Below are 13,556 nucleotides of genomic sequence, written 5' to 3'. Positions count from 1 at the left end.
GTGTGTGTGTGTGTGTGTGTGTGTGTGTGTGTGTTGAGCGTGGGGGTGGGATGGGTGAGACGGGGTGCAAGTTGATAAATAGTGGTGGGGGATGGAGCTATCCATAAGGCTGACAAATTGCCACAGCTTTCATTAGGGGTCCCGGCTAATCTAATAACATAATATGACAAATATCCTGCCTCTAATGGTTTTAAAAGGGCTCGGCTGCTGAGCCCATACCGGATAAAAACCTTCCAGCGTTCTCTCTCTCTCTCTCTCTCTCGGTTATACAAAACACGATCTCTTTCCTCCTCTCATTTCATTCTCACCAACGCACACTATCTCCCCTTTACAAAATTGTATTTCTTGTGCATTAAATCACCCCACTCTCCTAAACTCATCTCTATCAGTTCTTGGATCTCCACCTCCCCTCAAGGTACCTGAATTCCCTCTAGTCGCTGACCTAAGATCAGCTTTTTCTTGTCTTAATCCTAACCTTGACCATTGAGGGTGAGAGCGCTCAGGCTGATGGGAGATCAGTGTCTGTGACAGAGGGGCATGGCCCAGAGCCAGGGAGGGATGCGCTCCTCGGCGCTGCCGCTCATCCATCAGCCCACAGACAGGCCTCCCTGCCTGGGAGAACATGAAGGGAAGGAGGAAGGAGGGGGCTGGAAGTCTGATGCTGTACTATGTTAGTGCTTAGCACTGCTAGCCACAACAAGAAATGAAGAAGACCCTGCTGTGCAGATAGGGCATGGTAACGCTGTATTTGACAGCGTTTCATTGGTACTCATGTTGTTGACTAGTGTAGTCCCACCACAATACATGTGGATATGCAGAAGTAAAGTCTGACACAAATCCCGATTTACACAGAATGTTATGATGGGATCATTGTATGAACTATGTCAACAAAAACAAAGCAACAAAAATGGATCACACTCCCATTTACCTAATGAGCTAATTATGTCTTGGTTAGTGAAGGAAACCCCTCTTAAGCAACCCTCAGCTTTTGAGGCCAGTGGCCTAAAACTGGAGTAAGCTGCTGAATATATCTGGGCCAGCCCCGCTTATGCCGCTGATTGGGGATCTGTGCCCTGTTTGCCATGCGAGGAGGGCTGCAATGCAGTCGATGTCCAATTAATTCACAAATAAAAGTGGGGCATCCCTAGCGTCCAGACATTACCCGCGCTGACAAATTGGCAGCACAATCATAAGCCGCACAACACAATTTAATGAAGTCATTAAAGAACTATTAGGCACGACTGACGATCAGTCATGGCGAATTGCCACATGCAATAACTTGGGGTGGGAGTACTGTAGCGGGGGAGCGAAAATGAAAGAAATACTGTCTTGCTTTTTTATTGTGTGTGTGTGTGGGTGTGAACACAAGTGTTCATGTGATGTTTGTGTGCGTGCTAACTTCCAGCGACGCATCTTTCAAAATGCATTATGAGAATATGAATGCTAATGGAGGAAGTTGCATCCTGGATTGTTTGCTGTTACGTGTTCATTGCATAAAAATGATTTACAAAAGCCGGTGTGTAACGTGCATAGAATACTGTGACAGCACACACACACACACACACACACACACACACACACACACACACACACACACACACACAGACAGACAGACAGACAGACAGACACACACACACACACACACACACACACAGCCATCACTCAATCATTTGCTCTCATCATGGATTTCAGCCGCAGTGTGCAGTTAATGGACAATTTCTGTTAGTGTCTTGGTGTGTGTGTGTGTGTGTGTGTGTTTGTGTCTGTCTGTATACAAGACAGAGAGAGGTGGGCAGACAGGGATAATTCGTGTGAGGAAAATTAAAGCGCTGGCAGCTCGTCCATCACACAGATTAAATTCAATGGAAAGATAAAAATGTCAATGTTCCCGCTGCTCCTGCTGCTCGCAGCGCAGAGCCACCGTCGACAGTGATGAAACTTTCTCCCTCTCCCTGTCCTCCAGCCTCTCTCATCCCTCCTCCTCCCTCCCTCCCTTCTGCTCTCTAAAATCTAGATTTTCATTCTCACTCACACTGCGTTCAATACTCCTTCCTCTCGCAGCCTTCATCTTTCTCTGCTATCCTGTCTTTCTGGCTGATGTTATCCTCCCCTTGCGCTCTTCTCCATCATTCTTTGCTTCATCTTATTTTACTTTTTGCTATCGCTGAATAACACCTTCCTCGAGGAACATGTGTGCGTGTGTGTGTGTGTGTGTGTGGGGGGGGGGGACAGGGGGTGATAATGATAAAAGGAGGGAAGTAACATGCACAACGCACCAACATAAACAAAAATTGTACAAGGATTGTGCAACTGAGCAATGTGATCATCCCTGATGCACAAAGAAAGATTTAAAATGTGTCAGCCTTTAAGGCTTATAACGCTTGACCCAAAGTCAACTTGCAATCTCTGCAAATCCAAAGTTTTACTGTCTCAGATTGTGTCAAAATATAAAAATATATCCACGGATATATATCCGTAGAGGCCTGAAGAGTTGTATTTTTTTTTAAAAGGCAAAAAAAAAGGGAAATGGTGGTGTAATGCTGCATAAATGTGTGACCCCATCTTGGGAAACACTGTACTGTGGGCAACATGTGTAGAAAACATTGTTTTAGCCATCTAAATATGATTGTGAACTTCATTTTCTTTTGTGATTTCTTGTATGTTAACCTTCATTTTGACCACAAGTCTTGGTCTTCTTTAACCACACACTGCCAGGTTGATGAAAATGTGGCACCAGGCTTACAGGCGTATCCCTTGTAACCGCTCCTAACACCCCCCTCCCTCCTCCCTCCTCCCTCCTCCCTCCTCCTGACGCCGTCTTGCTTGGCATTGCCACCTGGCAGCAGGCCTGGCACGGTCGTCTGGAGCTGTCTGCCGACAGACACAAGGTCACCCAGACGTCCCCCGGCACTAGTAGGAGGTCCACCTTCTGTGTGTGTGTGTGTGTGTGACACAGAGAGTGTATGGTGTTTAAGTGGAGCTGTCGGAGTGCATTTTTTTGAAAGCATGTTTTTTCATTTCAGTTTGTTTGTCACTTTGCATGTGCATAATTTGAGTATGTGCATGAAATTATGCACAAGCATGCATTTCTTTGGGTGTGTGTGTGTTATCGTTCTAGTGTGTGTGTGTGTGTGTGTGTGTGTGTGTGTGTGTGTGTGTTTGTGTGTGAAAGAGAGGCAGTGAGACTCCCTGCTGGCCCCAGATGGCCAGCCTCTCCTTCCTCACCAACCCAGTCCAGTTTCACTCGCCAAAGTCACTGCTGAGGACACAAGATGAGCATTCGGCACACTCTGCACAAAATAACCACAATCTAAAAAGGGTTTTACTGTTAAACAAAAAGCAGATGGACAAAGGTGGCTTGAAACCGATCTGATAAGAAAAGAATATCAAGCCTCTATTCCATTGAGAAAACCAATTGAGCTGTTTTGACTTCAGACTTCAGTTCAGTAATACTTATTCACCACTAGATGGCTCTCCAACTGAAATTATGTCCCCTGTTTTGTGTATTTGTGGGTGTGTGCGTGTGCGCGTGTGTGTGTGTGTGTGTGTGTGTGTAAAAGAGCTGGCTGCTGTGATCCTTCTAACCATGATTAATGGCCCCATTCAAAGGTAAGGAGCTCAGGAGCTCAGAGAATAACTTCTTTTACTGTAAGCCACGGTGCTGTGGCATGGGGAGTGCCCTCCCTGCACACGCTGTACCAGAAAGATGAGGTAAATAGCGGTAGGAAGACAGGCAGAGAGGGAGAGAGCAATGGAGGTTGTCTGCATATGAGTGTAAACAGGCCTGTGAGAGGAGGAGAGGTGCTACACTTCCTGTCTGAATATGCTTCCATGTTCTATTACTAAGCGTTTATCAGTATTCACGAGTACAAATGTGTCCCGTACACACCATTATGGTAATGTGTAAAATGATAGCAAGTATGTGTCTGTGTGTATAACAGAGTGTGTCGTGGGATCGAGCTGAGGTAAAAACCCTGCTGTCCTCGGAGTTCTCTGCGGTCACACCTCTTCCAATTACTTTATCAAGTCTGACTGCCTGGGTGTATGTGTGTGTGTGTGTGTGTGTGTGTTCACACAGCCCCCGGGGTGCAATGATGGGAGCAGACGCCTGCTCTTTCACTCTCGGCAGGTGAGAACATATTCATCACAGAGGCCTGCCAAGCCTGGCGACACCCCGACTGTTACTGCCAGTGTGCATCACGGCTGCCCTTTGTCTCGCTTTTACAGTGGATATTCTCTTCAAACCGTAAACAAAACAAAAATCAACTTAAAGCCTCAATGTGTGAGGAATTATTAGCAACAGCTTTGATTCCCCTTTGACTTTGTTTTTGGTGTCACCACAAGTCATTAGAATTTTCTCAGAAAAATGCAGAAAATTGACAGTCGTAAATGAATAATGAATTAAGTGCAACATTCAGACTTGAATCCCCGTCAAAAGCTGATATCTGTGTGCATCCATTTGGAGTGTTTCTGCAAGTGGAACACATCAAATGTCATCAAATGCTGCTTTAGCTTAGGACGTCCTGCAGCGGTAACAATCATGCTAACCCTTCTGGGATTAAACAACTATGATGAGATCTGTGCTTGGCCTTAAGAGCCCTGTGAGAGGAGGAGGGAGGTCTGGACAGCACAGTTTTTATACTCACATTCCTTGGACATCCCGACTTCCAGGCACTTCTGCAGCCGGCAGTACTGGCAGCGGTTACGGGTGACTTTGTTGATGATGCAGTTCTTCTCCCGGTGACACGTGTACACCATGTTCTTCTGGATGCTTCGCCGAAAGAAGCCCTGTGTGACAGAAAGACAGAGAGATGAGGAGATGAGGACGGGGTGGCTGGCACAGGAAGTGTGAGGAACTATCTTGACAAATAGGGATGCAAATTGTTAAATTACTTGGCAAATAGAGTTTGTTATTGCATGTTTGCCCTGCGTATGCTTATATATCAACATTTGCAAACTCTCGCCTCATATGTTGATCATGTTTATGATTATGATTTTCATCCAGTTCCTAACAACTAAGCTACTTGCTAAGTTAAAAGAAAGAAAGAAAAAAAAGGCCATGCAGAATGACCATATGCAGCTCCAGTTAAAAAGGCAATAAACCAAATAGTTACAACAGTTAAGTCTTTAAAAGGCTTATTCCGTGACATAATCTGGCCAGAGACTAATAGTCAACTGTCAACATCTCATGACAACGCCCACCTGCTCAATGAGGGCCACCACAACTCAATTTATTTTATTTTGGAGATGTTTCAGGTCCGAAGGTTTTTGGGGCAAATGGCACATGGTTACTGGGTGCCATCTACCCATGGCCCAGTTTACACAGCCAGAAAAAAGCAATTCTAGATCCAGGCCAAGCGCGTATTATTAGAGAGAACGTACAGAGAGATAACATAGGCTGAAATGAAATCCTTCTTTTCCTGCATTTCCCTTTGTAACCCAACTAGATCAAAGAAAAAAAACATTTTAAAATGTAGTCCATGACGTAGAGGACAAATTATAATGAGCTGATCTTTGGTCACTGAGCTGGAATGAGAGATTTCTGGGGAGGTTAACTATGTTTTTATTGCACAAAAGCAAGATATAGAAACAGAGCAAAGTATCTCTTCCTGATAGATAAGATTGCAAAAAAGCCATGCATTGCAACTCTGATTTTTCTTAATGCCACGCAACCCCAGAAAATCAGTGTTAAAGGTCCCATGACATGGTGCTCTTTGGATGCTTTTATATAGACCTTAGTGGTCCCCCCAAAAGGCAGAGCAGGACACCCAGGGCTCGGTTTACACCTATCGCCATTTCTAGTCATTGGGGGAACGCATATTAATGTTAAAAAACCTCATAAAGTGAGATTTTTGTGCTATGGGACCTTTAACCTCTGTGGTCTTAGTGCTCCAACATCCCTTGTGTGTAAAAAAGATAAAAAAAAATAAGATAAATATATAGGTTAATGCAAATCGAGTACCCTGAGAACTTTGAGTACTCTCCAAGCAGTGCATGGGACAAGTGTAATACAGGTCAGTGTCAGCACTGATGTGACGCAGTTGGACATGGGTTATGTTTTGGTGGGAAGGAAAGTGGGCGGGGCTAGCTAGGGAGGGAGGGAGGGAGGGAGGGAGGGAGGGGGGGAGCCCCGTCCCATGCCAAGGGATTAGCTTTGCTAGCCGACAGATGGCCGGTGGACATAAGCCCGCAATTTGTCCCTCCCGGATCACCAGCCTCTTCTCACATCTCCCATCCACCACCACAGAGTGGAAGTGATTCAGGCTTTTAATGAACCAAGAGGAGGAATTGCAGTGCAGTTTGTCACGTGTCTGTTTGAGCAAGGCACCAGTGTGGGTGATAGTTTTTATTACAGTCTGGTAGAGGAAGCATTTCAATCCACGGAGGGTCACATAATCTAGCCTTTGTGCGGATTTCATCAAGGCCTCATATCTGCTTCGCAACCAGTTGCCGCATAAAATACATTTTTAGTGACGTGTTAAAAATTCCCATCACAGTCCCGCTTTTCACGCATCATTATCAGCCTAGAAATACAAGGTTTGATAACTCCAGAAGATTCCTACAAACTCCTCTGAGGAGACCGGCGGTTTCCCAACAAAACGAGGGGGGCAAAGAGTAGAGAGAACAGTGTTAGTATTTTGCCGTTAATTCTAGCTGCTGATGCTAAAAGATAAGACTGGGGTCTTTGTGTGTTTATGCGTGTATCATGTCTCCATTGATCCGCCGGTGCCCTGACCCTGACCACAGTGTAACAGGGGATTAACCTACTCCCCCAACGCACCACCAGGCCTAGGTGCCCGTTTCGCTGCACCTCCCGATTGGTTGCTGCTGCCGGCTCGTGGGCTAGTTGGTCCCGCCCTCCCGCCCCTCTCCTTCTTTTAGGAGTCATCGCTTCCTGTGGCCCTTAAGCCTCTTTTTGTATCACCGCTTAATCCAGCCGGCGACAAGAGCCCTCAGCGGGCCTGTCATCCACCCTGCAGCGTTCAGAGGAGATGAGAGCCACAAGAAGCGGGAGAGGGAGGGATGAAGAGGACTGAACGGTAACAGCACATACATGATTGCATGTGTCGTGTGCTCTTGAATTCACAGCTGTCTACCTGGCGTGCGTTATGAGCCTCATTCATTTATGAGTGTGTCAGTGCCTTCTACTTTGCATTTGTGTGATGAAATGCTTTATTAAGAGGGAAGCGAGGGGTGGGGAGTGGGCGGGGGTTGGTGAGTTCACATGGAAGCACAGGAATCCTCTCTTACATGACTTTCCCACTGTGCCCAGATTAAGAGTGCGTTCCCAGCCTCCCACTGTGCATGTGCGTATGTGTGTGTGTGTGTGTGTGTGTGTGTGCGCCCCTGCCTTTATTATAGAGCAGCTATTTCTACAGCCCACACATTAGTAAAGACGGATGCTTGGTAAGAGGGCTGAAAAACACAGCAAATAGGTAACGTTCTTGCTAAAAGCGGCGGTTGGTGATTCTAGAAATATGGTTCCACTTCCCTGCCATTGCAGCGGGTACCAGTAGGAGGGGAGCGCCTGCTGCGCGGCGCTGCCGTGCCTTCAAGACAAAAGTATAAACATGAGGGGGTGGACATGCATATTTAATGTTTAAGTGTTAATATCTGGAGGGGGAAAGAAGTGCAATGCCGGTGAGTATATGCAGGCGGTAGAACTTAAACAACAAATGAATGAGCTGTCTCCAAGTAGCAGAGCTCAACACCCCCCCCCACACCCCCCCCGTTTCCTCTGTTCGCTGCAGCCCCCAGGAAATGCCTTTGTAGTTTGGCATGCTGCAGCAAAGCTAGCGCTGCTAACCCTCGATTTACCCCAGTCTCAGATGAGACAACCGTATACATTCACATGCCTGTAGTGTTGAATTATTGAGCATGAGATAGCAAGTCATCTCCTCTGAAGTCAGAGATACGGAGAAGGCGTCCTGAATTTTTCAAATAAGCACTGCGGCTGTTGAGTGGGACAGCCGCCTCATTGACAGGGGACTAGCGGCTGACGCTAGCTGCTGAACTGGGGATAGTCATAGTTTTAGCCAACATTCCTAATGATTATGATATGACAAATTGTGGCGTTCTTTGGTGGCAGTGACATGGTGAAATTAATCCTAAATCTTTGCTTTAACGTTCCAGGGAGCAGGGAGCGTGTCAGCAACTGGTGGTAAAACTTCTGAATGAAGTTGTCATCGTTCTAAAAAACAATAGGCACAGCACAATAATTAAAACAATGAATTAAAACAACAGCTACAGTGTGTTATCAGTGCACAATGGCCCTTAAAAAGCTAATTACAGTGTCAATTATAATACTGTTTCTGAGCTGTCAGAAAGAACAACACTGTGATCACTAAGGAGAAACTAATTACTCACGTTCCCAGCTCGTCTATTGTTGGCCCTCCTTCTGTGTTTATCAGAATGTTACAGAGTTTTCCCTGCCATTAGCAAGAGTCAGACTGTTGTGTGTTTAATTCCTTTTAAATGCCTCCTTTGTCGTTGATTGACCTCACTGGCAAACTACATGTAAAGATGTGAAGAGACCCGTTTGCAATAGCAACACAACCACTGCCTCTGCTTGAGGCGACATGAGGTTTAACACCGACACTAACCACAGAACAGATTTCATACTTCTGTATTGGTCGCGCCGCGCGCACAACACAACACCCACACACACACCACACACACCACACACACACACACACACACACACACACACACACACACACACACACACACACACACACACACACACACACACACACACACACACACACACAAACATCTCACCGGGGGCTGGATTTAGCCTTAGTATTTCACTTTATACCCTATTTAATTTGATGCTATTAGACAATGGGAGCGCTGTTAAGGTGACACATTTAAAAGCACTTTGGGACTTGAAAGGACCTTCTGAGATCAAAGTAGATGCTTTTTAATACATGTTAGCAGCTGGAGAAAAATGCACGGTCATATTTCCTCCCCCGTCCAACTGTTTAGAACACAAATCTAATAAAACACGACTATGTGGCATTTAGTTTGATTTGGACAACTATACACCTCTTCCCTGATTCTCACACACACTCATGCTAAGCCCTCTCTCAGTACACACCGTGCACACCACACACACACACACACACACACACACACACACACACACACACACACACAGACACACACACACAGACACACAGACCGGATTTGTCAAGCCTATACAGTCAAGAATAGACTTAATATGGTTAAGGTAAGTAAATAACTTAACTTCTGTCTATGCATGTCTACATACAAAACCTGTCAAAACTAAAAAGGACAATTATCAAAAATGGTCTGACTTTAAATTTGGGGAAATCAAATTTGCAGATATTTCAAACACAGCTAGCAGCCAGTGTGGTTTCCCATAGAGAATAGCACAGAGGTCAGCCTCTTCTTACTTAGTTAACTTTTTATAAGTGGGGTTTGGGGAGCAGGTTGAGCTTCATGGAGCACTCGGAGGGTTTGGTTTTAAGGGTTACGTGTTTGTATGTATGAATCTGTGCTTCTCTATGCCCCCCGTCCTTGTGTGCATTCTTTACTAATTTTCCACCTCACCCCCCACTCTGTGCTCTGGTGCGTCGTTCTTTTGGTGTCAATGAGTTCAGCCGTGGCCGCTTTTTCCCCGTTCGTCTAATCTGCTGCCCCCTCAACCGTCCCCACTTCTCTCTTATTAGCTGTTCCCAGAGCCCAGTCTGCTCTCGCAGCCCCACTATCTTACTCCCTGTACTTTCTCCCATATTTGTGTCGTTTTGTCTGCATTTCTACATTCCTTCTGAATTCCTTCCCTTTCTAACAGTTTTTTTTTTAACTGCTGCTGCCTCCTGCCTTCTTCAATGTGTTTTTTCACTCTGCTCTACCCCCCCCCTCCCCTCCCTCTCACAGCACTTCTAGCCCTGCACATATGGCAACACATACAGACCACAGTATTGGCTCCACGGTCGATAAGTCAAAGGGTCTAGTAGGCACCTGTCACCGACCGCCCCACCCTGCCTGGTTGCCTTCATAGAACCACTCCCAACCTCCACTTGCTATACACAGGGCTGTTGTTACAAGAAAATTAATCTTGCCAAGAGGATTTACATACTCATGTTTGGGTTAGAACTCGCCCACGTCGGAAAATCCTATTTTGTAAATTCAAGAAAACATGTCATTTGGAGTTTGAGATTTTAAGTTTGACATTAGTGATGCGGACTTCTTAGTTGGTGATGCGTGCGTGCACATCAGGGACTTTTCCTTTGATTACCTGCCATGTTTTGTCATCTTTCCTGCATGTGTGAATGTCAAGAAGCTGTATGCTCTTGTCATAATATTGAGACTGAAGATGGACTTGTTTCCGACTATGGACAGTCCTCCGAGTTACGTTAATTGATAAACTCTCAGGGAGTTTCCAGGCACGACTGGCATGTGTAATTTAGGCCAGCTGTGACATTAATTCTGTTTATGATAAATACCGTCACGTGTTAATGCAACTGCTACGCTGCACATTCTGTAATCATGTTTCTGTTTATTGTTATCATATTGTGTACCAGTTACCAGTTATTGCACTCTTGAAAGAACGCAGTGCTACTGGCACTGCCTTATTTAACGTGGCCAAGCTACAGGGTCAGCAGGTCTTTGATGTCAGTTGTCTTGATACTGATATGAGTGTTAGCATGCCTATTGATCGTAGCCTGCTTTATTGTTATTGCTGTAAGTGTTTTATTGGAAAAGCCCAGTTTAATTATTGGTAGTAGTGGCTAAACTGATGTGTATATTTTCCATTTCTACTTATTTTTCAGACCACACACATACCTTGCATGTCATAATTAAGTCTATTGTATTGCTGTGCTGTAGGGAGGACAAATCACTCACTAAGTTCCATCCTGTCTCCTGTCTAGTCTAGAGCGAGTGCTATCCTAAATATTCCTCCACCAGAACCCCCCCCATCTTTCAATGCATGACCGCCAAGAAAAAGAAAACGAGTTTGTGAAATTCTAACATTGTGGATTTTGAAGGTTTGCACCCGGAAGTGAGATTACATTAGATTCCACAGATCCCTCCACCTTATCTCAAGAAGATATTTTTTTAGGGGTTGTCCTTTATTTGGAACAGCTGAGGAGAGACAGGAAATGGGGGAGAGAGAGGGGGGCTGACACCTCCACCTCATCTCTATCCTCCTCTGAGCTTACACAACCCTGGCTCTGCGCCCTGGGAGCAGCGAGATAAAGAGGTCTGTGTGCTCACACTAGCAGGAGAGCATGTATGCATGCAGCAACAACTATCAACTGATAACAGAGCAGATGGGGGTTATAAGGCCTCTTCAGCACCTGTATAACACCGCGCTATTGATAACAGATGGCCGATATGGACACATAGAGTAAAGCTGCGTGACAAAGTTTCACATACTGCTCATGATTAGATGCAGGCCCATCATATACATTATCTTGTTTTACAAGGTGCACAGATATAGGTTTTTTAAGTGTTGAAAGAGGCAATTGCACATTGTCCAGGTTAGATTGATGTTTGGGCAACTCAATAAAGCAACCAATATGGATTCCCCATGAAAAAGTAGTCAATTTTGACTCATTTCCAACTTTACATTCCAGCATTAAACAATGAAAAAACCCAAAAGGATGTGAAATACTCAAACTGACGTGCTTAATCTTTTTCATCTCCTCAGCTTAGCCAGTGAAGACTATGTGAGCGTATTGTTCCCCCCGCTACAAATCACACAAAGGTTACAAGATTGACGAAACGTCTTGCTTGCTTGGCAGATTCAGAGGAAGGCAAGGAGTCTCACCTTGCAGCCCTCACAGGCGCTGACACCATAGTGGTACCCTGAGGACTTGTCCTGGCACACAAAGCAGGGCTTGTAGACGCGGGGTGGCGGGGGAGGTGATGGCGGGCTGGGCACTATCTCCTCTGAGCTGGTACTCTGAGTCTCTATCGCTGTGGAGAGGAAAGAGCAACAGGGGAGGGTTAGTGAACACTATCAGATGGAGCACTGACAGACATGCAGCATTATAATCGATATCAGTGGGATAAACACTAAATCTCATGTACGCGCACACACACACACACACACACACACTCATGTACGCACACACACACACACACACACACTCCCGGACACACTCACACACACACAGCTTCACAACATCTAATACAAATCACCAGATGGAAAACAGAAATGGAAAAATAACAGAACATGCAAGGACAACTTCTTGATCAGACATTTTCAGATCTGCCACACGGAAAATTTTCCAAATAACTTTAAAGAACAAACACTTTCTTACACACACACACACACGCACACGCACACGCACACGCACACGCACACGCACACGCACACGCACACGCACACGCACACGCACACACACACACACACACACACCAATGAAACCAGCCTCTGCAGAGTAGTATTATTAACTGCTGAAATTATGTCTTGTGTGTACTGTATGTTTTGTGTGTTACAGCAAGAGGCTGCTTTGCTAGCAGGGCTCAAAGACAGCAGCTTTTCTCCTCCTAATGCACGGCATTGTCTTTTTTTTAAAGTAAAAATGCTTGAACGTAAAGGATAAAACATACACTGCGCCAATCAAGAGCAACAAAGGATAAGACGAGGATAAGCATACTTCTCACTGCTTCTGACCAAGCAAAACTTGTTTACTGCTCCCAACCAAACACACAACTAATTCTATCTTATTGAATATCAGACCAGGGAACAGGAAGAGGCTGAATATGCTCCGTCTTCATCCAATAAGCACTAATATGACAAACCAAACCACATGAAAGCGCTTTGCGGGCTCCCATATTCGATGCGCTCGTACATAGTAAACAAAAGCAGTCCAGGATTGTAGGGAAGTAACCCGCTGTTGCCTTCATGTAATATGTATTGGACTTTGACCTCAACATCCTGTGTGTTGCAAAACACGGCTCTTTAATCAAACATAAAAACACACAATCACAGCGGAGACCTACACCCTGTGGCCTATGGCCGACTATAAGTGTGTAATCCTGTTTTTAAATCAAGCCTTTTTAAGCCAGCATGTGTGTTTTACTTGTAACCATTTTTTTTTATACTGATGCCAATATGATGCCTGAGTTTTGATATCCAAACGTTATACTGTCTGCTTATTTTTAATTTAAGAAAATAAGACACACTTCAAGAACTTTGACTACAGTATGAAATTCTGTCCATATCCATACAAGTCTCGTACTTTACACACGTATGCAGTTTTTCAGCCCTGTTGCTCCACCCAGCATCATCAGCTCAACAGAAGAGGGATTGGGGAGGATGAGAAGCAGCTCAGGAGCCGCCTGCAGCTCAGTGTGTAAATAAGCCCTCTATATTTAAACAGATTGGGCTGGTTCAGCAGGCCCGTAGTACAGCTGGGAACGCACTCCACGTGACAAACACGCTCGCATTGGATCCTGAGAACCAAATATCACAAGATTTTTGACCAAATATTTCAATATCGATACCGCAACGATATTGTGGTGTTGACTATTGGTGCTTTCACAAAACATTTACACAATGAGATTTTTGATAAATA

General features: G+C 45.1%; 1 protein-coding gene across 6 annotated transcripts in view; it reads right to left on the bottom strand.

Annotated features, from left to right (window-relative positions):
• raraa (retinoic acid receptor, alpha a) overlaps window positions 1–13,556 on the bottom strand; it is a gene marked incomplete at its 3' end in the record, with an annotated part of 146,366 nt that overhangs the window by 2,994 nt on the left and 129,816 nt on the right. For all 6 annotated transcript variants that reach the window (XM_032502164.1, XM_032502163.1, XM_032502165.1 and 3 more), the window contains 2 exon segments: window positions 4,647–4,788; window positions 11,801–11,949. In XM_032502164.1, the coding sequence (XP_032358055.1) occupies window positions 4,647–4,788; window positions 11,801–11,949 (291 nt within the window).

Source organism: Etheostoma spectabile, chromosome 21, assembly GCF_008692095.1.
Source record: "Etheostoma spectabile isolate EspeVRDwgs_2016 chromosome 21, UIUC_Espe_1.0, whole genome shotgun sequence".
Lineage (NCBI taxonomy): Eukaryota > Metazoa > Chordata > Actinopteri > Perciformes > Percidae > Etheostoma > Etheostoma spectabile.
This window is presented reverse-complemented; position numbering and strand designations above follow the sequence as displayed.